The 23827-nt window shown below is 33.7% G+C and overlaps 3 protein-coding genes across 3 annotated transcripts; 1 reads left to right on the forward strand and 2 right to left on the reverse strand.

The window, feature by feature from the left end:
- Positions 1–1685: 1685 nt before the first annotated feature.
- LOC131848959 (probable splicing factor, arginine/serine-rich 7) lies at positions 1686–5505 on the reverse strand. The gene is made up of 4 exons (XM_059198930.1): positions 4620–5505; positions 3547–3707; positions 2737–2877; positions 1686–2594 (listed from the first exon to the last, which is right to left on the reverse strand). Exons 1-4 carry the CDS (start codon positions 5316–5318, stop codon positions 1820–1822), a joined length of 1776 nt encoding a protein of 591 aa, XP_059054913.1. The 5' UTR covers positions 5319–5505; the 3' UTR covers positions 1686–1819.
- A 280-nt stretch (positions 5506–5785) lies between these two features.
- On the forward strand, positions 5786–9875 carry LOC131848960 (uncharacterized). The gene is made up of 5 exons (XM_059198931.1): positions 5786–6162; positions 6405–6526; positions 7958–8099; positions 8542–8717; positions 9314–9875. Exons 1-5 carry the CDS (start codon positions 6117–6119, stop codon positions 9416–9418), a joined length of 591 nt encoding a protein of 196 aa, XP_059054914.1. The 5' UTR covers positions 5786–6116; the 3' UTR covers positions 9419–9875.
- Positions 9876–9938: 63 nt separating this feature from the next.
- On the reverse strand, positions 9939–23081 carry LOC131848964 (dynein axonemal heavy chain 12). The gene is made up of 2 exons (XM_059198935.1): positions 22674–23081; positions 9939–21720 (listed from the first exon to the last, which is right to left on the reverse strand). Exons 1-2 carry the CDS (start codon positions 22806–22808, stop codon positions 10054–10056), a joined length of 11802 nt encoding a protein of 3933 aa, XP_059054918.1. The 5' UTR covers positions 22809–23081; the 3' UTR covers positions 9939–10053.
- Positions 23082–23827: the final 746 nt, after the last annotated feature.

Consider the following 23827-nt stretch of genomic DNA (forward strand, 5'->3'; position numbering starts at 1 on the left):
ATACAATAAATTATGTATTTAGACCGACATTCTAGTAGAGCCTCTTTTTTATAAGATTTATATTTCATCATATGTGTTAACCCACATTTAAGAAAATAATCAGAAATTTCATTCTAATTACTACAAACAAATATATAATAACATTGTAATTTCACAGTTTATTCTATTTATGTGAAATTGCAAAATATATGAAGTCACTAGTGAGGAAGGGTACCTATACGTGTGTGTACCTATGTACACAACTACATGACGACTCTGAGTCTCATACGCGTGAATTCTCACCTGTGGTAATTACTAAGAAGAGTAATTCAAGTTACGAAATTGGTGTTATTTCATTTAATTTTTTTTAATAAAATAAATTTTATGATTTCACCACCCCGTCACACTGCGGTGTCTCTTTCCCACTCCGTAAATAATGTGTGACGTAGATTTAAAATAGCCCTTCACAACAAATTAATTTGAAGAAGGTTAAAATATCACATTAAATCTTTATTATATCTTACCATTTTTAATCTAATGTTTCTGAATATTTCTTTCCGCTTCTTTAATTCTTGTCCATGTTTGTAGTAGTTTATCACAGTTGCAGAGTATAGGCAAACATTCACTGCTTCCCGGCGCCCGACAGTATCCAGGATAAGGTGCTTCACCTTTCTGTAACCACTTTCTTGTGTTTTCTATTAAAACTGGATCTATTTCAGATTTTTCAATGAAATCGTTTTGGTTGTCGAGAATAAGTTTGTATTCAATTGTATGAATTTTTAAACTGCCAGGTATGTAGTAGTGTATATTATATATTATAATTGTTAGAAACCCCTACAACATAGTATTTTTTATTAACATTAAGTAATTTTTAGAGGCCTGTCTCAGGATAAACTGATGAACCGAAGCATTGAAATAAATATATATTCATTGTCTGAAATCAGAATAAGCTTTATAAAAATATTTTCTTTGACAGCAAATTGCATTTTTTTAGAATACCACCAGAGTAAATCTACTGTCGTCTATAGGCGTAAACCGTTGATGATGCATACCATTACCATTTATACTTCTTACCCTTCCGACCGAAACAAAGCAAAAATACAATCACTTCAGTGCAGAAAAGTAATTGTTGGTTCTTCCTAGAGCAAAGCAGTTATCTCGCCTACAAAGATTAATAATCAGAGGCAGTTTGACCTCCACGTGGGTCCTTAAACTATCGTAGTTAGTATTGGTAGTACTAATGAATTTGTCACAATGGGTAGACTAACCTGACTTCATCCTCATCGTATTTAGCTGGTATGTCAGATACCGTTAACACAGGCGGATACTCTGTCACCTTACTTGAATATTTACTATTTTCTTAATAAATGGATATATTCCCATATCTAGAATATGTACAAATCATAATAGTATCACAGTAATATCGTAAAATGTTTTCTATTATACGGCTATTTTGACTTTGCAATCGTACGAAAAGATAACGTATACCTACAATGTTTTATCTTAATTGTAAATATGTTATCATTTATTTTAGCGTAAGTTTTAAGTACACATAAAAAATAAGATTGCAAAACAAATAGGTCATATTTATTATCATTATATTTATCAACACAATAGTTTTTAATGCACTTTGTGTTTCCAACTTTTCTGGGCAGAAAGACAGAGGAAAGTAATAAGTAGTTCTATATAGTCTAAATGAGCTCTGAATACGCTGGAAAATAAAAGAAACAATTATGGTCACGTCATTTATTACTGAAAAAAAATTATAGAAATTTCATGGAACAGTTACTAAAAAAAATGCATGATAGCCATGCGCAGGCAAAGCACGTACTTAAACAATTTATGGGGAGTTAGAGATATCCATATTATCTGGTGAATTCTTTTCTTCCCCTATATCTGGAACTTTATTTTCAATTACAGAATTATCTTTTTCCTCTACAGTAGGGAGAGTAGGGCTTTTATCTCTGGTCTTCCGATCACTTGTTTTAGAGTCTTTATGGGATCGGCTTTTAGATCGACGGCTTCGTGAATGAGATCGCTTCCTGTCTCTCGAACGAGACCGTTTTCTATCTCGAGACCTCGATCTTTTTCTATCTCTGGATCTGGATCTCTTTCGGTCCCGCGAACGTGACCTCTTTCTGTCCCGTGACCTCGTCCTCTTGCGATCTCTAGAACGCGACCTCTTTCTATCACGAGATCTTGACCTTCTACGCGACCGCGAGCGTTTTCTACGCGATCGGGATCGCGATCTTCTAGAACGAGAACGATCACGCTTCTTTTCTCGTGATCGTGATCTCTCCCGTTTTTTCGATGGCGATCGTTCTTTCTCTTTTTCTACTTCCTTCTCTTTATCATCTGCTGGAGTGGAAGCTTTAGATTTTTCTTCGGAACCGTGTCCGTTAGTCTCAACAGTTTCGGGTTTGACTTGTTCCTTTTCTTCCTTTTCAACCTCCTTAGCAGGTGATTTAGACTTCTCTTTTTTCTCTTTATCATTTGTATCCTTTTTGTCTTTGCGATCACGATCTTTATCTCTTGAGCGGTCTCTCTTGGAACGTGTGCTGCGGTGGCGAGACTTAGAACGTGAGCGTCGGGAACTACGATGGCGAGAACGCGACCTAAAAAGCAATGTTTTTAATAAATAATTCATTATTTAAAGAAATAAGAAATTTTGAAAGATATGAGAAAACTAGCAGCTATTCGAGAAACTTATTGGATTATGAATTGTTTTAATTTTATTGTATGAATAAAAATGATTACCTGGTACGGTGTCTATGACGAGATCTCGACCTTCGAGATCGATGACGGGATCGTGATCTAGACCGCTTGCTACGGTGTCGCGAGCGTGATCGACGAGATCGAGACCGCGAGCGGCGACGCGACCGAGACCGCGATCGTGTCCTAAAGTATTAATAAAAGCTTTGATTATACATTTTATTTAAATGTAAAAGATACAATAAAAGAATAATCAGTAATCTGTTTACTATTCCACTTATTGGAGCATAAGTGGAATAGTAAACAGTATACTGATTCTTCTTTTATTGTATCTATTCATTGTACAAATTTATTTCTTAGCATTGTTTTTTATTTCCTTTTATGTTAAGTTTTATTTTATTATTATTATTATCACTGATTGGGTTAAGATATTAGTTTTCGACATTCCGGAAAATTAAATTCTATGTGGCAAAGAGTAAGCTTACTAAGGTTACAATGATTAATTTTAGGTTTGGTATCGCTTGTTCCTATTCCAGTATCAGTCAGATGTGTAAATTTAATTAGATTAGTTAGGTATATAAATATAATAAAACACAACCTTAGTTTTTGTTCACCAGATTTTAAATTACGACATTTGGGTGTGTATAACACAGATAATTCATTAGACATATATACTTTTATTATTGTCCACATTTAATTTATTCATTGGCACAGGATTATTGCAATGTGATTACTAACATGTAAATTTACATAATTAAAATTCCTAAAATAAATAAATAAGACTTGAACATGGTACTGGATATTAAAATATTATCAATTGCTTATCACATATATATTTGTACAATTTATACATACCTGCGTTTGTCTTTAGAAAGCAGGCCAATAACAGGATCGATGGCAGCGGATATAAGATTCTGAGCTTCCTTCACACGGCACATAGCTTCCTCTATCTCTCTCTGAGCTGCTTCATTGCTCTTCGTCTGTGGCTTAGATATTGCTTGAGTTGCATGGTGTACCTGCAAAACATCAATGAGATAAAATAACTATATATATGACTTTTGACTAATTGGTTAAACATATTGTTAATTGTTAAAATAGTATTTGTATTGTGTTAATTTTTATTTCCATAAATGTAATTTAAAGTATTCCTACAAAATGTAGTGGCGTTTTAATATGGCAATTGCCACTGAAAAGTAAAATAAAATAAAAAACTGAAAAAGTAACCTGAGCTCAAATTTATGATTCTGACACTATCTGGTAATGACACATCAAATTAGTCGAAGATTCTGATATTTAGGCTCCCTATATGCAACATTGAATTTATAATATACCAAGTGAAATATTAGCATATCAAGTATTGCATTCATCACAATATTGGCAGTTGATTACGTCTTTAATTGGTGGAAAGGATTATTAATAAGCTAGCAATTAATTCTCTTAGTTGACCTATGTATGGAGCCCCAGAAAGTAAAAGATTCCTGGTGAATTTGGTATGCTCACTTAACTGACACAACTTCATTCGATGCTATTATGCTTAACTTGTGGCCTGCCAGCATATACTGTCAGTACTAGTGAATGTATGATCTATTATCACTGGAGGAAAGGGATTCTTAGTAAAGTAGACTAATAACCCCATTGTTAGCAATGTACAATGTTAGGTTGACTTCCACATGGTTCCTAGAAACCTTAGTGATAAATTCCTGGTGAAATTACCCAGATTGGCTAACTGACCTGACCTCATACCCACCATATCATTCTTCACTAGTGCCCAACCAGTGTAAACAGCTATCATAGCCAGTTGCACCATTCCATTATCATCCATAAGATTACATTATCCCCTACTAATATATGTCTATATCAATGACAACTATATCTGGTTAACTAGTCTTGAGGTTATATTTTTTATTATAATATACTAAAAGTCTAACCTTAATAGTCTGGCCTTCCACAGTAGAACCATTTAACTGTAGGGCTTTTATGACACTTTCCTGCTCAGACATCTCAACCAATGCGTATTTGAGTTTGTCGGCATCTCGCTCACAGAAGCGCAAGTACTTTACTTCTCCAGCTTGGCAAAAGTGGTCTACCAAATGTTGATGAGTCAATTCACCCAATTCACCAACTAACAATGTTCGTCTAATTTCTTCAATTTTCCTAGAATCATAGGCCGCAGGGAGTGGCGGGTACGGTGGTAATCCTGCCGCTACTATTTTAGGATCATGAGTCTGAATAACTTGATTTGGCGGCACGCCTTCTAACGCGTTTATAACATGTGCCGGAAGACGCGGCTCCACGCTGCTTAGGCCGGGTACCAGGGTACCGTTGCTTGACATCTCTAAAGCCTTATGCTCATCTGGTATCTCCCCCGATTGCATTGGAATTACAATCAGCGCTCTATCTATGAATACGGTATTGGTCATATGTTGCGCAACGTTTACTGTTGCAGAATCGTAGTATTTTACATAGCATATACGCGATTGTACAGGACAAGACACGTCTCTAATGGTCGGATACAATCTGATGTCGTCAATTTTACCCAAATAACCAAAGAGGGTTTGCATCTGATCCTTCGTCGCTTGCGGTGCAATGTTGGTTACTTGTATCACTCTCGTATTTCCTGACACCATTTTTGAGAATTTACAGTGACAATACTAATATTTACTAATAAGAAATATATAATTAAGATTTAGGATTGCTAGTATCTACATTTTGTAAGAAGAAAAACATTTAAAACCCATAAAATTTAAAATTAAGATAGAACGCAAACACATTTAAACAGCACATGAGCACAGATCAGAAGTAACAGAACAGCGTAGAGCAACAGTTTGTTATGTCACAGTGACAGAGATGGCTTAAATCAAACAAGTAACAGTACAGATAATACATTAAAAACTATGTATACAAATGAATAGGAGGGTTTGGCAAATGCACCAACGTGCCAAGCCAGAAAAAAAAAAGAATAGGACAGTTTATATTATATTATTACATATATATTCATTCATCTTAAAGTTAAAGTTTTTATAACAGACAGAATTCTTATAGTTAAATCTCATACTTACTGAAATTGCTTTAAATTGCAAACTTACTTTAAAGCAGCTCAAGTTACCTCAATACAAATAAATAACGCAATAATAAACATTTAAATTGGAACTTTCCTTACCTTAATTCTTACATTTTAAGATAAAAAAGGGTAGACGCTAGAAGTTTTTGGATAATATTTCGCGCCTATATTTGAACGCAACATTAGATTTAACGGAATCACTATTTTTATTTATAAAAAGCCGTTTTAACTGTATTCTTACTTTAAAATGATTAAACACTGTAACATTAAAAATACATATACAGTTCTAGAGTATCTGTAGATTATAATTATCCTATTACTTGTGGGTACTTAAAGAAAACGTTTTTGATTACAGTTTAGTAAAATGTCAATAGCGGGGAACGATTCTTTAAAATTAAAATTGTTGGCTGGTAAGTTTTTACTTTGTAAGTACTTTTATTAATTAAAGAATTAATAAGAAAACAAAATTCGATATACTTTTTAATTTTAAAATTATACTAACGCAATTTAACATCTCAAACCTTAGTTCCATGGCATTAATTAATATAATTATTTATTATTTCAGTTTAATGCCACTATTTTATAAAATCATAATTACAATCATCAAATCAACTAATTTATTTTTGATATTTTCCATTTCTTATTAATACAGCTACTAGGCGAAATCTGTATAAACAAAAGGACGTATGTAAATTGCGCAATATGGAGCATTTGTTTTCTGAAGAAATAGACACAATAAGCAGGGACTTAAACTTCGTAAAACAACAACTAGAGGTAACCTAACCTCAATTATTTTACCCGCCACACTAAACAGCTTGTTTTATAACATATGTTTTTACTGAATACTTGCTAACCTGCGCTACTATTTTTGCTACATTTTTCATTAGTCCCGGATTTTAATTTTTTCCTAAAAAATGTTTTTCAGTCTTTGAAAAAATTTTCATTTTTTTCAAAGACTGATAAATGCCGTCCCCTAACACCGCCTCCCTTCCCGCTAACATTTTTACATTATATATAAACACAGAATGCATATGTCGAATTAGTATTATTGTCATTTTACTTGACTCAGTGGTCATGTTGTCAAGGTTGGTGTTTGAATTGGCCGCCCATGGCATGAGCACCGTGTTGCCCACACGGGGCCCGGGGACACGGACGGCGGCGGGCGGGGCCTGTCTATAGACAGCCCTGTTTTTCGTAACCTTGATAAATAGACTATCAACACTAAAGGAATTTTCACACTGGGTTCATTAGATTCAGACACGACGGCCTCGGTGGTCTGGCGGATTAGCACACCGCCTTAATTTTGATGGTCGTGGGTTCGATTCCTCGCACGGTATAAACTTTTGTATTCATTGTTTCTATCGGTCGATTATTATTATTATAGACTATATAGATATAAATTATATATATAGATATAGATTACACCTACAACCTCACTAAGTTTATCTCTTTTTAATATTAGTATAGATTATAAAATTAAGAATTAAAAAAATAATAGAATTATAATAATAGAAAAAATTAAGAATTTATTTAAACTAATACAAAATTATTTGAATAACATGTTGCCGTAAACATTAGTTTATAAAAAACTTATTTGCGCCCATCTCCAGAGCAATGTACAGGTACAATTGAAATAAAAAACAAATGATTACTTCTTAACAGCAAAAACACAATTTTTAGATAGACAATCTACATAAAAAATATTCAGAAATGCTTATAATTTATAAGTGTTTGGCGTGTGTGTGTGTGTGCGAGTATCGCCCGCGCGCTTTTTTTTTTTGCGTGCAGAACGTTGAATTTCAGTTTTAGACTATTAAATTTTCAATTTTTTCATTAATGATGCTTAATAGCCAATAAATTATTTTAGTTTTACAATCATGATGATTAAGGGATACTGCCTTTGTACACTCCATATATGAAAGCATGACGATCAGTCGTCCGTCGCGTAGTGTCACATGACGACAAGATGTTCGTTAGGCTACTTATCTACAATATATAGGTGACGATTATCACTGAACTTTCGGGTAGACTTTAAGCTGGTTGGTCTTTCAAGTTACATTAGAAAAATAAAAAGAAAAGATTTGCTGTTGCAGAAGTGGAGAAGTGGTGAAACTGTATGTGTGACCCGATCTGATGATTAAATGGAACATTGATTGTAATAAATTCAGGTCTCTAGATCGTTAAAAAAATATTTGTCCTTTCTAGATGGTGCTAATCAAAGTATCACAGTGTAACCATCAACTGAGCATGATCGACATTTGCATTACATCTGAAATGACAAAAATAACTGCACAAATGAATAACATTCGCAATTTAGTTCGCGGTTTTGATGAACTATTTGTTGAAGGTTTGTATAGTTTTAATAGTGATTAGCAAATGCTTGAAATATGTCCACAATTAATTTTTAAATTTCAATGTTATTAAGATTCTATAGTTAAAAATAATGCAGGTAATAAAAAAAAGTTTAAAACAATGCACACTAATAACTAATAACAAAAAACACTACGTGATCTGTTTTATTAATTTTATACAAAAACCTTATAGAACAATAATTTTTAGATAATAATATAATAATCATTATCGTGGAAGTAATAAAGAAGGATAATAAGACGAGCATGAAGTGTAACGAATCCTCATCTTATCATCCTTCCACAGCCCAGTTCCTATAGCGAACACCAGTAGCGTAGTTATCGCAGGGGATCCTTCAATCCATTATCACCTATGTAAAAACTTATCAAAATGCCTAATTTTAGTTAGTTGAAACGAAACTATCGGGCGCTATATTTCAGAGTGCAGAGTCCTAGAGAATTACCAACGAGAATTGAGAGAAAAGGAAGCTGCGGAACAGGAAGCAGAAAAACAGAAAGAAAAAGAAGCGGCCAAGAATAAGAAACAACGGGATAAAGATGTCGCAGCTATCGAACATGATTGCGAGGCTATAGAACAAGAATGCGTCGTTTTAAAAGTAATTATGCTAGTTAATATTTATAAGACTTAGCATATAGCAACAAAATACCTACCAATACGTTAAAGACCACATACCCATCGGTGGGTCGGGTGCCGAGTATCACCCGCCTGAAATTATTGTACACTAAACGACTATTTAAAAAATAATTTACGTAATTAACAATAAAAAAAATGAGATGTGAGAATTAAAAAGATAAAAGACAGTATGAATTTTATTATGTTAAGAATGTACGTTAATGAATGCAAAACTCACAAAATTATGAGTAAGGCAGGCCCAGTAGCAGATAACTTATGATTTGTGTAATAGTTCTCGTACGATTTGATAACATAGGTACAAAGCAATTATATCGTGACTAAGATGACGTAATCGTTACATTGGAAATTTTCTTAAAAAACAAAACGAAGGTTTCAGTTGATAAGTAGATAGTTATATATATATTCTCCATTCTATATTTATATATTCTCCATAATCGTACAGAAAAATCTATTACAAAATTTTATAAAATCTTTGCGTTACTTACATACCTATCATTAATAGTGCGGTAAAAAGTGCAATAACAGAAGATCATTTTCTTTATTCTTTTTGTTTTCCAGAAACGTAATAATGCTGTAATGCTGAAGTTAAAACGTAAATTGATTGAAACAGAAAATACCAGACGTGATTTGTTGAAGAAAAAACAGAATGAAAATCAACACTAACAAAATTATTTTTAATCGAAACTATACCACTAGCATCAGCAGCAACAAAAAACTTATATTTTTTGTCGTTATTTTCTAGCGTTTGTACTTTATTCCATAAATCGTTTGTTATGATATCTTGGTATGAGCATTAGCCTAAAAATGGCGTATAAATCTATTTTTTAATTTTTTTACGGTTTATGTAAAATATAAATAATAATATAAAAATACTTTGTAGTTTTGTATTTCCCTGACAGAAAATCATATAATATTTAGTGTATATCACAGAGATAATAGCCACCGACTTATAATAAAGTATCTTGTTACCTCATACATAAAAAAAGTAGTTGGTTAAATAGGAATAACCAGACACGTACCACTACATATTTAATTCATACATTTATTAAACATAGAAAACGTTAAAAATCTATAAAACATGCTAAAATAAATAAGTTAAGTATAAAATAACTAAGTCATATTCAAGGTACATAAGTCGATAATATCATAAGTGACGATGATATTATAACATTTGAATAAATAAAGAAGTAAGAAACAATTGACATTTTAACAATAGAAACGATAAATAAGTATCTTTAATTTATACAAACCGGCTTATTAAATATAAGTTAAAAAATATTACGGTGCTGCATGTATTGTTAATTGTCTAGTTGTAATAGCAATGCCACGCTTCTTTTGATCCAATGCGCAGAAGGTTTATCAGAAGGCAAAAAAAATGCCAACACAAAATTGGACGAGTGACCTGTAGTCGCCAGAACACCTTTTCTTTCCAATGTTTTGTAGAGGGGGCATTTATATCGGGTCCCCTCTTTAAATTCATTTTTCAATTTTGGATACAGCCAAAGTGCTGGCATATTGTCATTTAATATTTTGGGATATTGTTCTCCAATGGCAAATGTATCTCGATCCCAACGTCCACCATCCATGAATAAACCTTGTACATACACTCCCCATTCTGGAGGAGTAACTTCATAATCAACTTTACGGACCTCGAAATCAAATGTGAGTAAATCTATAGGTATTTTTTTTGATCTAGCAAAGTTTTGAACAGAACCGGTGAGAAAGGCTTGTGTGAAAAAGAAACCAGATAGCCAAAATGTTGGTGGTTTACCGTTTTGATACCAGTCTTCTAACATATTTAAGCGTTCAATAAAATCAGCAACATAACTTGTTAATGGTTTCAAACTAGGATAGGAAACTTTACGCCAATTATCCGGTATTTTTCCTAGGAGCATTGCATTTGACTGTAAATCTAAGGCAGGTGACATAACGATAAGTCCTTTTACCGCTTTTTGAAGATCTATAAGGGAATTATTTATTTCATTAAGCAATTTGTTAAATCTCTCCATTTCTTGAACTAGTACAGTATTCATTGATTCATTGTAATCAACTGGATATTTCTTTTGAGCAATTTCAACATCAAACTTTGTAGGTAACTTAGACAAAATTTCAGACGCCATTTGTACAAGAATAACTTCAGTATTTCCGCTCTCACCACCAGACCCAGTTCCTTCTACGAGAACCAAGGCGGCTGTGAGTGCCATTGAAATCGAATAATCACGAGTTATTCCGGCATTCATATGTAACCCAAATACTTCAGGTGGTGGATTAACAGGTACGGTTTCAATATGTTTGAGATAGTCTTGATATTCACACCGCCTCGATAACCCATATTGCGGTCCTAAATCACAAAATAAATAATTCGGGTCATTAACGACACCAGCATTAACGTAATTATCTAATATTGTAACTATTAATCTCCGATCCCAATCGTCAGTGACACGGCCACCATAATTGCATTCACCGGTTAAATATTTTATGGCCACGTATTGAATTTCTTCATACTGATTCAAAAACATTTGTAGTTGCATAACTGATATCTGAAAATCGGAATCATTAAAACCATATTGTATATTCCATCCTAGCGGGCCAAACTTCTTTCTTTCTTGCACAACAGCATGAAAGAAACTTATGCCATATAGTAATTTGCTAAAAGGTTTATCTTTATCACGGCATCCTTCAAAAAACTCAGGTTCCTTTAATGGTTCAGATATATATGATCGATTCAAATTGTGTTGAAGACCAGTGGGGGGTTCATTCGTCATCTTTACTCCAACCTGTAGTACAGATTGTGGAAATTTGTCAGACGGATAACTAGTTAACCACAGTCTGAAGCTGAGGTCAGTGTTTGTTAAATCAAAGCTTTCAATAATTTTTTCAAGAACAGGAAGCCAAGAAACAGCTAAATGACAATTTTGCAGACATACCCATCCACCCTCTAGTTGTGCTTTTTCTATCATGGATCTAGCTATAGGTCCTTGTCCTTGACCCAACGATATTGAATTGAATCTATGTGAATAGCCCATTCTTTCACAATATTTAATCAGTGCTCCCATAGGATCTGAACCCGGTGACAAAATGAATATCAAAGGTGCAAGACAATTTGAATCCCCAAATGATTTACTGATATCAAATGGAGGAGGTGTAATATATTTTTTGCCCATTTGCTTTTCTACAAAATCAGATAAAGCAGAAGTTAATTTGTCAGGTCTTAATATTCTAATTACCAATAATTTTTGAAAAACAGTTAGTTTATCATTCCATCCAGCAGGTAATGCTTTGTTATGAGGTTCTAAGTCATCGTATACTTCCTTCCATTTATTAATGTTACTAATAAATTGATCTTTAAAACCTGTAAAAGCAGGTAAATCGCTTATGCGACATATTTCATCCCAACTTTTATCTGGTAACCAATCAAATGGTTTCTTTAACAGATTTTCTACAGCTATACCACCAGTTATAAGAAACAAATATTCATCTCGATTCATTTCTTCTGTCGACAGCATCATTTTTGAACACATAATAAAGGAAAACATTAATTTATCCTTGTCAAAAAGCGATCGACAAACATTACTATACAAATTATATGTAAAGGTATCTTTTAAAAATTTTAATCTCTTATCTAGATCTTTGGATTTATTGGCATTTTCAATGGATATGACATATAAATTAATAAACCAAGTTAATGAATACTGATACATAGGATCTACATTAGGCAATTCAGTCACACAATAATAGAGAACTGCAGAATGAGAAGCAATTGGTCGATAACCAAGTCTAAATTTCTCTATTATAGTCTCCGTTTCTACACTCGCTTCTTGTTTTTTCATTATATCTATTGCGAGTAATTTAGAAGAGTCTAAAACTTCTATTGCTGTTTCATCCTCGAGAATGTCACCTTTTGATTCCTGCAAAGTACGTAAAATGTCATCCTCAACTTGCTTTAGAGCTGCACGATTAGCTGCTCCTTGAACAATCAATTTTTCTCTCTTCTCTTGTAAATCTGGTCTTTCTTTAGCTACAACTATACCTAACAACTGATCTTCTAAACCATCTTTAGTCAAAGCAAAGTTTATGAGGGTTACTTTATTGAATACTTCTGGTAAATAATGAGGATTTCTTAACTTAGTAGTCATGTAAAGTCTAAAATTTGGATGATATTCAATGACATTTTCACCCAAAGCTATAAATTCTTTACCGCCCTGAACATAAGTATGTTTCAGTAAAACTGGATCCAAAGGTGCTTCAACATCTTCTAAGATACAATCTATCAATGCTGGCTTACCATACTCCAAACATGTTTCAATTACTTTCATGTAGTTTCCATCTGTAAACTTAAGTACTTGTAAATCATTAGATTTTTCCATAGTTTTAATCCATTTATTTGCTTGCCCCTGTGGATCAACTAACAGTGACCATCGCATCGAGTTATCTTGTATTATTCCATTATCAATAGAAAAAGAATCACGAGGCAATCCCGCTATACACCAATTTTGAATCTTTATATCAGATCCTAAGATATCTTTAAATAAAAACACCTCGGAATGTGGCATGTCCAATTTAATAACAAGTGCACGCCACTTATCAATAATTTCCATTCTAACTGGTAATGTGTATGGGGCTAAATACGCAATTATACCACAGGATACTAATATGTCTCCAGCCAAATTATCATACAGTAATTGCAAATTTTCAGCAGCTGCGGTCCAACGAACTTTTTCACCCCCTAAACCACCGATAAGTTTTTCCGCTCTGTATAATTTGTCTATACATAATTGTACCTCGTCTTCTAAAGCTTTCTTTTTAATATTAGCTTCTTCTAAAGCTTCATTTAATTCAGCCAATCTAGCTTCTAATCGCGCTACAGTTGCTTTTTTTTCTTCTAGTATTGCCATAGTTTCAGCAAATTCTTTTTCTGCAGCTTCCAGTTTAGCTTTCTTTGGAGCTACCACTTTGGCAACTGCATCGTACATGTCCATAGCTATTATCCATTTACACAAACCTTCAGCTGCTGCTGATGCTTTAGCAATGATATGTGGTTTAAAATCTTTATTCGACAAATATTCTTTTCTTATCTTTTGCATTGTAGCTATAGGTATGTTATCTTTATCGAAATTTCGTAAGGAATCTAAGAATCCCATGTCACCCAAAATTCTTTTACTTGGTCCCCAGAAATCGAACATCTTTTTGCCTGGATTATCTGGATCGGGTATTTTATCTGGAGGGATTCCTTTCATCACACATACAGCAGCCATAACTAATTTAACGGTAGCAGGTGGATTTTTCATGGATTTTACAATAGTTATATCACCAGGTTTTAGTGTATTTAAAGCTGCTATGGCATCTTCTAAAATAGGCAGTGCAAGCGCTAAATCAGCTTCGCAGTCTTTTTTCAATTCTTGTGCTGCAGCTGCTTGTACATTTGCAACTTTTTGATCTTCTCTTACTTGAGCAGCAGCTTTATCGGCTGTAACTGTTTCTACTTCTATTTCTTCCATCATTTTTGCAGATTTAGCAGCCATAATAATTAGTTGTGGTTTTAATGCATTAAGATCACGCTGCATTATTGACACAGCTTCTGCAGCTTGACTTAGTTTATCTAAACCATTTGTATATCGTAATTTTGCTGCTCTTAATTCTCTTTGCCTTCTGTTTGTCAATGTAGTGAATGACTTTATTAAATCAAGATATGAAGCTGATGTTATGTAAGTCTTTCTTCCAAGTTTACTATAAAAGTCAGCAGAAACAATGCGAGCATCAACATGAAATTGTTTACAAGCTACAACAGCCGATAATTTTACTGTATCCGGTACATTCACCTTAACCATGAAGTGATGAGCTACCATTTCTAATGCATCTTCAGGCCAACTATCATACCAGTCAATTGTACAACAATTCACTAAAGATGGATAAAGTCTTAATCTTGTTCTAAAAGAACTTCCAATAGGACTAAAACATAATACAACATGTAACTTGGCTTTACATCGTCCTACGAAAAAAGACAAAATTTGAAGTGGACTTATATCTAAATTTCTATTTCCGCCTTGAGCAGCTAATCGAACTAATTCTAAAATTTCTTGCTTTTCATCTAGACCGTATAAATTTGGCACCTCCCCAGAATTTAAGAGGCTGTCTAAGTTCTGAATGAATATTTCTTCTTTAATTTGGCTTTCAGTAAACAAAAATGTAGTATCTTTATTTAAGCCCCCAGATTCACGAAGAATTAATTTTATGTCATCATGCCAATCTTTAACACTGTAAGACTTAGTTATTTCTGGTTGAAAAACTTGCTGTCCTAAAATTGTACTGGCTAATCGTGTAAGTGACTGACGCCCAGATCCACCGACTCCCACTAACAATGCATTTCCCGAGGGCATTGATAGTAAACGGCATATTTTAGATAAATGTTCCAAAGCGTAATCGAATAAAACTATCGTCATTTTTGCTTTATGCATAGAGTTGTATTCAGCTAACATTGATATCGCTACGTTTAAAAATAACTCTTTAGAAGGCAATTCATCATAACGTCGTTCTCCTTCTAAACTTTCAGTATCTAAGTAACAACCGAACATCATTTTTTTTATACTGTCTTGTGTAACTTCGCCACTATCCTCTTGATAGGTATCTAGAGCCGACTCAAAAGTGTCTTTCATGAACTCACGAGTAGACTTTTTGAGAATTCCAAAAAACCAGGTACGATCTACCTTATCGACCAATCTGTCATAAAATACCCGCATGATTTCATGAACCCAAACCCTTGTAAAAGTTTTTTTGCTATCGGCTGATTCTTTTCTCAATAAAGCGCAACCTTGTATAACTCTCGAAAAATCTCTTAAATTAAATATGTAATGTGATTTAGCAGGTGTTGGTCTTAGGCCTTCTGTTGCTTGATCATATATTTCCATTGTTGCCGATATAATGTTTACTATTATGGGTTGCGTATCTTGACCAAATCCATTTCTTCTCCAACCTAGTTGTAATAAAGAGGTAAATATTTTAGTCATACTTTCCTTTGAAAATTCATTTATTGAATAAATATTATAATGTCGTAACATTCTGGGATATATTAGTTGTCGACTACCGCCCACAGGTCCTATAGCACCGTAAAAAAATGTATCGTATATATATAATTTTTCTGTTGTTTTAAGATCATACCAATGTTTTTGGTCAAAATATAGCCTTAGTAATTCAATAGCTGGTTGCGCACCATATACTTCTTTAACCGGCATATTCATATCATCAATAAAAATTATGGCTTGTTTTCCTTTGGTAGGACCATAGTTATTTTTTCGTCTCTTGACTAGTTTTGAAATAACTAAATCTTGTGTTTGATTAGCAGATGTTGTTGTTGTAAATGTTATAAATCCGGGAGTATATTTATCCATATCAAGACAATTCATTAAGAAATTCTGAACATAAAAGCTTTTACCAGTTCCAGTAGGTCCAATAAGTAAGAGAGGTTTAGAGAATTTTGTGTGTAGTCTCAAAAGGAATATGTATTTCTCAGTTTCTAAGGTAGGTATTACAGTTTGCAGGAGATTGATTTGTTCTTTTGCTTGGACTGCTTTTACAGCTTCCGGCCAAGGTTTCCAGCATCCTTTCCCTTTATACATATAGTAATGATCAATTAACATACCTTCGGAAGGTATTGACACATCTAAGCGATCTAATTTATCGGGTATTCCTTTCTCACCTCTAAAATATTCTTTCACTAAATCGTCAAACTTTTCTCGGGATTCAGTATTTAGTATTCCTCCAACTCCCCAGACCATTGCAGTCATAAATGATGCCAAAAACCATGTCCTTGTGTACTTGGTATCTTCTTCGCCTTCTATGGCATTATCCATTAACATTTCAATTAGTCGAAGAGAGCTAATCACTAAATTGACTTCTCCGCCTGTTACTAGTTGTCCACAATATTTTCTAACATAATACACTAAAGGATCAAATAACCATTCACACATGTCAAAAATAAATTCTTCATTTTCTTCCAACCATATTGGATTGAGAGTGTTAATCCACGATTTATAAAATGGCATAAAGCCAAGTGAGGAGGACTCCATATATATCATACCGCATCTTGATACCGTTGCTGGAGATGCTTGAGAAAGATCCATAACTTCAAATATCATTGACATAACATTAGACATAGCCATTACCTCTCCTGATGTTAGACAGAGCTTTTTATTATCGTCTAAAACTGTGTTCATGTTTTCAATCCACACAGCATCAACAGGGCCATCAAAAACAATCCATTTTCTAACAGGAGTATCTTCAGAAGCGAAATCTCTAAACATTGTAGCAACAATTCCATCTGTCCATTCATAAGAAATAGGATCAAAGGCACCATAGAGCTGACCCATTGTAACAGCTTTGGGGTTTAAAACTTTATAAGTGCTAGTACATCCACCAGGTTGTTTTCTTTCTTCCATCAGAGTCAGCGCTTCTGATAATACTTTTAATGTTACAGATTTACCAGCAAATGGATCACCAACTAACATAAACCCGTGTCGAACAATCATCATTTCATACGTTTGAATAATTTTAATTAAAAAGCATTCCATTGGTTGAAGATTATTTCTTTTACAACAGTCATGACAAGCATTTAAAAAGTTTACATAATCTGGTTTTGGTAAGCTGATTCCAGGAAACAAATCTGATATAATACCCTCAAATAAAGGCACATCAAACGATAAAAATTTGGGTAGATTAACGTCAGTAATTGATCTAAGTAAAAGTATGCTTTCGCTTTCATTAGGAAAGTTTCTTTTTAAGTTACCCGCAGCAGACAGAACTGTTTTAACTGCTCGCATACCGTAATCATAATGATTTTGTGATGACAGCTGTTCAGAACAAAGACGATATGTAGTTACTATTTTAATAGATAAATTTCGGGCATCAATGAAACCAAACGAATACAATGATATTTCTCCTATCATAGCATAGTCTGGAACCATCATTGCAACCGTACGAAACAATACTTTAAGATTATCTGGTAATTCTGAACGTCCAGCGTAACCTGGATTCATTGTAATACAAACGTAACAAGCAGGATTCAAAGTTAAAATTGTGCCTTCAAAGTCAAATGTTTCTAAATGTTGCCTTACTGCTTGTACAATGCATAGAATTTGTTGTGCTATGACAGACAATACTTCGACTTCGATTCGATTGAATTCGTCGAAACAAACCCACGCGCCACACGATGCTAAGCCTTTAAAAAACTTACCCATGGCCTTGTAATCTAATCCATCAGAACAATTGAAAACTACACATTGTACAGCGAGAGCTTTGGCCAAGTCCTTCGTAGTTTCAGTTTTACCGGTTCCAGCGGGGCCTTCAGGAGCGCCATTTAAGTGTAGATAATAAGCACCTATTAGAGTGCGATAGCAACGGTCTGTTAAAGGAGTTATGACCAAGCGATCAGAATTACCTAAATATTCATAAGCATAATCGACAGTAGCATTAATAATTTTAACGAATACTCTTTCTTGTTCCCAATAATATCGTAACTGTGCAAGCCATTGAAAATCTGTAACTTCAGTGACATTCTTCCCTACTAGTTCAAATATTACATCCTTTGCGTGTACATCAATAACAATAAGAGCTTTGACAGTAATACTACTAAGTTTAGTCAAATCTGTGCGTCGAATAACTGCAACAGTTTCATTTAGTTGTTTAGTTAAATGTACGTGAAAAGCTTGAAGTTCGCTTAGTTTATGAGTACTTAGGGCTTCATGAACATCCATAGCCCAATAGATTTGAGATACTCCCAAAACCACCATGCCTTCCCAAGACAGTATCCATTCTACACGACCCATATTCGGATAATCGTAATATGACAATTCCGTTTCTGATTTCACTGCTGCAAGCATTTGTTCTTCTACTTGAACAAGCCATTTTTCTACAGAACCTCGAGCAGCGGCTACATTTATAATATCTAAAAATTCTACTTGTTCACCTTCCATTGATATCATTGCAGATATATTAAATTCTTCATCAAATACTAGTCTATTAATTCCCTCGAAACATTTTTTCAAATGTGGTTGTACTTTAAGTGGATTTTTAGTTTCGGATAAGATTTCCAACATTTCGTCATTTGACAAAAAGAAAAATCTAGGAAAATACAATCGCTTTTTTTCTAAATAATTATTGACACCATCATTGATTTTTTCTAAAAATGCAGATGCAGCTTTGAATGACTCCAAAACTCCAGTTCCACCAGCTATTTCTAGCACATGGGGATCTTTATCAACTGAACCCATATATCGACGGTAAATATTATTGACTTCTACAAACATCACTCCTTCTTCCGGCATCTGTGCAACTATATCTTTTGAAGAAAATATAGGCAATAAGTACAACCACTGACTTTGAACTTTTCCCCATTCATCAATAGTGCCGTTCACCCTCATAATTTTGTCATACCAGGCTCTTACTTGAACTTCAAATGGTTTAACAAAAGCAGAGCCACGCATACCAACTGTTTTAACAATATGGTCATCTAGAACACTTTGAATATCATCAAGTCCCGACAATATAAATATTCCAGTGTCTTTATAAGGGCTTGTTTTAAAACATATGTCTGTCCATTCGGCCATCATTTTATTCAAATTAGTTATTAGTGCTAACTCTTTGGTTGCAGCCACACTTATTATTTCGTACTGATCAATATCATCCCATAGATTGAAATTTATAATTTTACGTAATGAAGTTCCAGCTGTAGGTGTAAGATCGAACCCTGCGATTGTTGACATTTCATCCCAATGGCGTTGTACTAATGCTGGATTGCACATTATGTGAGCCATTTGAACATTTGGTCTCCAGCTCTTAATTTCCGCAATAGCTTGTGCACAAAGTTTCATAGGGGCAGGAAGATTATTAACATCAGGATCATCAACAAGACCCTGAAATCGTTTTTCGACGCCTTCAGCTATTTGTTGCTTAATTTTGTTTTTATAATTCTTCGATAATTTCAAAAATTCTTTGTAATAAAAGTCGTGATCTTGTTCAATTTGATCATGATCCATGTACTCGAATGGTCCATCCATCCATGTGTAGTAACTTCGTTTCCACCTATGAACTAAGTAAATAAGACTATGGAATGGTAAAATGAAATCTTTTAACTCTTCCAAATCAGTATAATTTGTTAGTGGAAATTTAAAAGTAGCTTCTTCATTATTTATCCATGCCACAAGTTTATTACAGTCATCTAAACGATGTACAAGTTTTCTCAGATATTCTAAATATTCAAGAGTATGATCGATATCATCCATATGGTCTAGAAGTTCCAAGTACGGTGTAATTTCCAAAACTTCCTTATTGAGGTATGTAATTTTTGCAAGAAGATTTTCTTCCATTTCTGCTTTAAATGTTTCATATGCAGCAGCATTTTTTTCAAATATAGGTTTGATATCTGTTAACCAATTCACCGTTCGCGTATTAGATGCTACGTGTTCAGAACTCAATGATGTCATTTCTAATAGATTAGAGATTATATTGATTTGAGATAAAATTCTTTCTTTTAAAGCTTCTACTAAAACTGTTTTGGCGTATAAAATATATACACCTTGTTCTATCAATTCAGCTGCATTTTCTGGTTCCTTTAGAGCTTTTACCGCTATTTCTTCAAACGCCGAACAAATGCTGGTATTTTCTTCCATATGTCCATTAACTATGCCTATTATTATGTCATTGACGAATTCTAAAGTTTTACTTTTCAAGCCATCAACCATTCTCAGCTGACAAACAACTGCACAATTAAAATATTCATTTTCCAAAACTGCAGTTATATCCGAATATATAGATTGAAAGTATTTTATTTTGTCTCGGCCTCTGTCAAATTCTGGAGTATCATTTATGAATCTTATCAGAGCAGCTTTTGCTGGAGCTCCGTATAGCATGTTGTATTCATTCCTTAATCGTTCTAAATATTGAATAAGCGGTGTGAATACCGCGTCTAACCGTTTTTGTAACCTTTCATGACCGTCTTTGTATAACCACTCATTATACAGCACTGGTAATGCATCGTAGTTGTATGGTATCTTCAAATATTGTTCTATAGGCATAAGCCTTTGGGAAATATTTGATATTGCATCTGCAATGCCATGATAAACACTGTATACAGTCTCAAGCGACGGATCATATACAAATTCTCCGTTAAAATCTAAAGCAATATTTAAAATGGGTATTGAATCAGCATCATAGAGTGACTCTATGATAGCGTCTATAGATCTACGCATTAGCTCCTGTATCTGGATTGAGATCATTTTGGTAGCACATTTTACGAAACCTGGTATTCTTTTTGGGCGCATACCTCTTAGACATCTTGGATTTTTTAACCATTGAACAAGTACCGAATACCAAGTACTCGATACTAAATAGTCAGCACGTTTAATCATATCCATTACATTATTTTGAAATTCTTCTAAATTCATAGGGCCTTTGACCCGGTATTTTGCTAAATCAATTATGGCAGTAGGAAACATCCTTCCGGATGATTCAAGAATCAGTCGAATGAAAGGATGTAATAAAAGAGAGCCATCCTGAAGTTTCTTTCGATATTTGACCATCTTGTCATGAAGTTCGGTGACACCTTTAAATTTGAAATAAGGCTCTTCATAACGTTTGCGAGGAACGCCAGGTACTTCGCGAATGACGGTTTTAACAGCGAGATCATGAATGTTACGATTCCACTCGTTTTTGCTCTCTTCAATTAATTCTTCCATCATAGAAGGAAATGTCTGACGTAGTTTTGAAGGTATCAAACTACATATTTTCCTTTCCCATGACTTCAGCATTGGCGGCGGGCGTATCTTCTCTGCACATTCACGCAACACATCTATATGCCGTGATTGTGCTATCTCAATAAGATCCCGTTCACGACGTTGTAATGGAGGACAGGCAATCTCCACCTTTCTTTTGCTTGCCTTTTCTTCAAGAACTTTACGAAATTTTGCCTGCTTGTCCTGAAACATTTATTATTTCTAGATAATACAATCCTGCCTCCAACCTCATGTGAACACAATACATTAATATACCATATAAACATAACACTATAAGCATTTTTACATTGTACTAATATCATAAACGCGAAACTTTGTGAGTATCGATGGATGTTTGTTACTCTCTCCGCAAAAACTACTGGATTTTGATGAAACTTTACAATAACATAGCTTATACATCAGACTAACACATAGGCAATAAATTTTACGTAGGTGGAACCGTGGGCCGTAGGTAACGTTAATTCTATATATTATACTTACAATTATCTAGATGATACTGTGTGAATTGTCCTGAGATTATTATTATTATTATTACATAATCAAATTACTAAGTTTATTTATTATGAGTTTCATATATTTACTGATTTTTAATAAAAACAATAACAACCCCGGACTATTCAAACGCATCTGCTCAGCAGAGCTTGTGTTATCAGTACTAGACAACTGACAGATACAGTTCAAAACATTGCAGACACAAACATTTGTACTCATGAATACAAATGTTTGTACTAAGCGAGGAATCGAACCCGCGACTATCGGATATAAAGCGATGTGCTAAATCGCTAGACCACCGAGGCCGTATTAATTCTCCATAGAATCTTTCATCAACTATTTCAACTTCAACAATATATTTTTTTTAAATAAATTTTTATAATGGTTCATGAATTTTTATAATGATGATATAGTTTGCCTTCATGTAAAATTGCATTAAGATCCATTCAGGAATTATATCATGAATCAGTATATATATCAATATCAGATGCAATGACATTTTTATATTGCCCGTTACCCGCGACTTCGTCTGCTTTTTTTCGAAAACACAAGGCACATAGTCAGACAGATTTGCTTATAATATTAGTATGAAAGTATAGAAAATAATAACATTAATAGATGATTATTCATTTTGTTTATTTTACCTTAATTCTATTGTATGGTGGCAGTGGCACGAAGGGCAGTTTATCCATATTGTGAATATCCGGAATAGGCCGCATGGCGGGTACCCGACAACCATTCTTTGTTTGCAAAAGTTTTCTCAACTCACTTTCATTCATTTTTAAAAGATGATGATTATTAATGAAAATAAAACATCAATAAATAATGCATTCTAACTGTAAGAATACACAACCAAATTCCTATTAGGTATATTGACAAACTCAATAACATGTCCATGGCAACGTTATTATTGGAATTATCTGAATATAAGGTGTTATTACATTATCAAATGCACCGGAATAGGTAATAACCCGGTTAATTTTGGAACCATAAATAAGAATAAAAGGAACATTGGTTAAACTAAATTATTTCTAAGGTAATTGTTAAGTAATGAATTTATCTACCTAAAGGACAACTATAATTTCATAATATATAACTTATTTCAATTGTATTCTTAGATTTATTGATATTGATAAAGTAATAAACCTAAGCAATAACTTTGTATAACATACCTGCTCTACTTATGGGCACTGTTCATCACATTACGCCTCTTACGACGGTCGACATTTACATTATTCTCGATAGAAACCATAGTGTCTAATTCCTGGTGAATTAGACGTAATGGACAAACATATATATTATGTAATAATATACATGGACAATTCATATAGCGCCATCTAGTCCCAATCTATACAGAGCTTGTATTATGAGAACTAGACAACTGATCTGACAATCTATGTATTAAACACATTAATACATAGATATCTTTTTGGAAATACATACATAATATACATAGAAAACACTCAGACACAAACAATCATACTCCTCAATACAAACAAATGTTTGTACCGTGCGAGAAATTGAACCCGCAACCATCAAAAGTAAATCGGTGTGCTAAACCCAAGTCATCGAGTTCGTCATACATGAAATATTATTATTATTACACCACAATTGTATACCGTACATAAGCAATGAAATAAAAAAGATACCATAAAAAAACGCTGATGGTCTTGATACGCCTGCACATTACGATACGTCCAAAATATTACAAATCAGCAGGTCTACCTTGGAACTTAATATCTATCGATTTCAATCAATCCAATCCAATTTTATAGTATTCCTTGAAAATAATAAAGAT

This window comes from Achroia grisella, unplaced genomic scaffold (assembly GCF_030625045.1).
Source record: "Achroia grisella isolate CSIRO2021 unplaced genomic scaffold, CSIRO_AGI_Agris_v1 utg6051, whole genome shotgun sequence".
NCBI lineage: Eukaryota > Metazoa > Arthropoda > Insecta > Lepidoptera > Pyralidae > Achroia > Achroia grisella.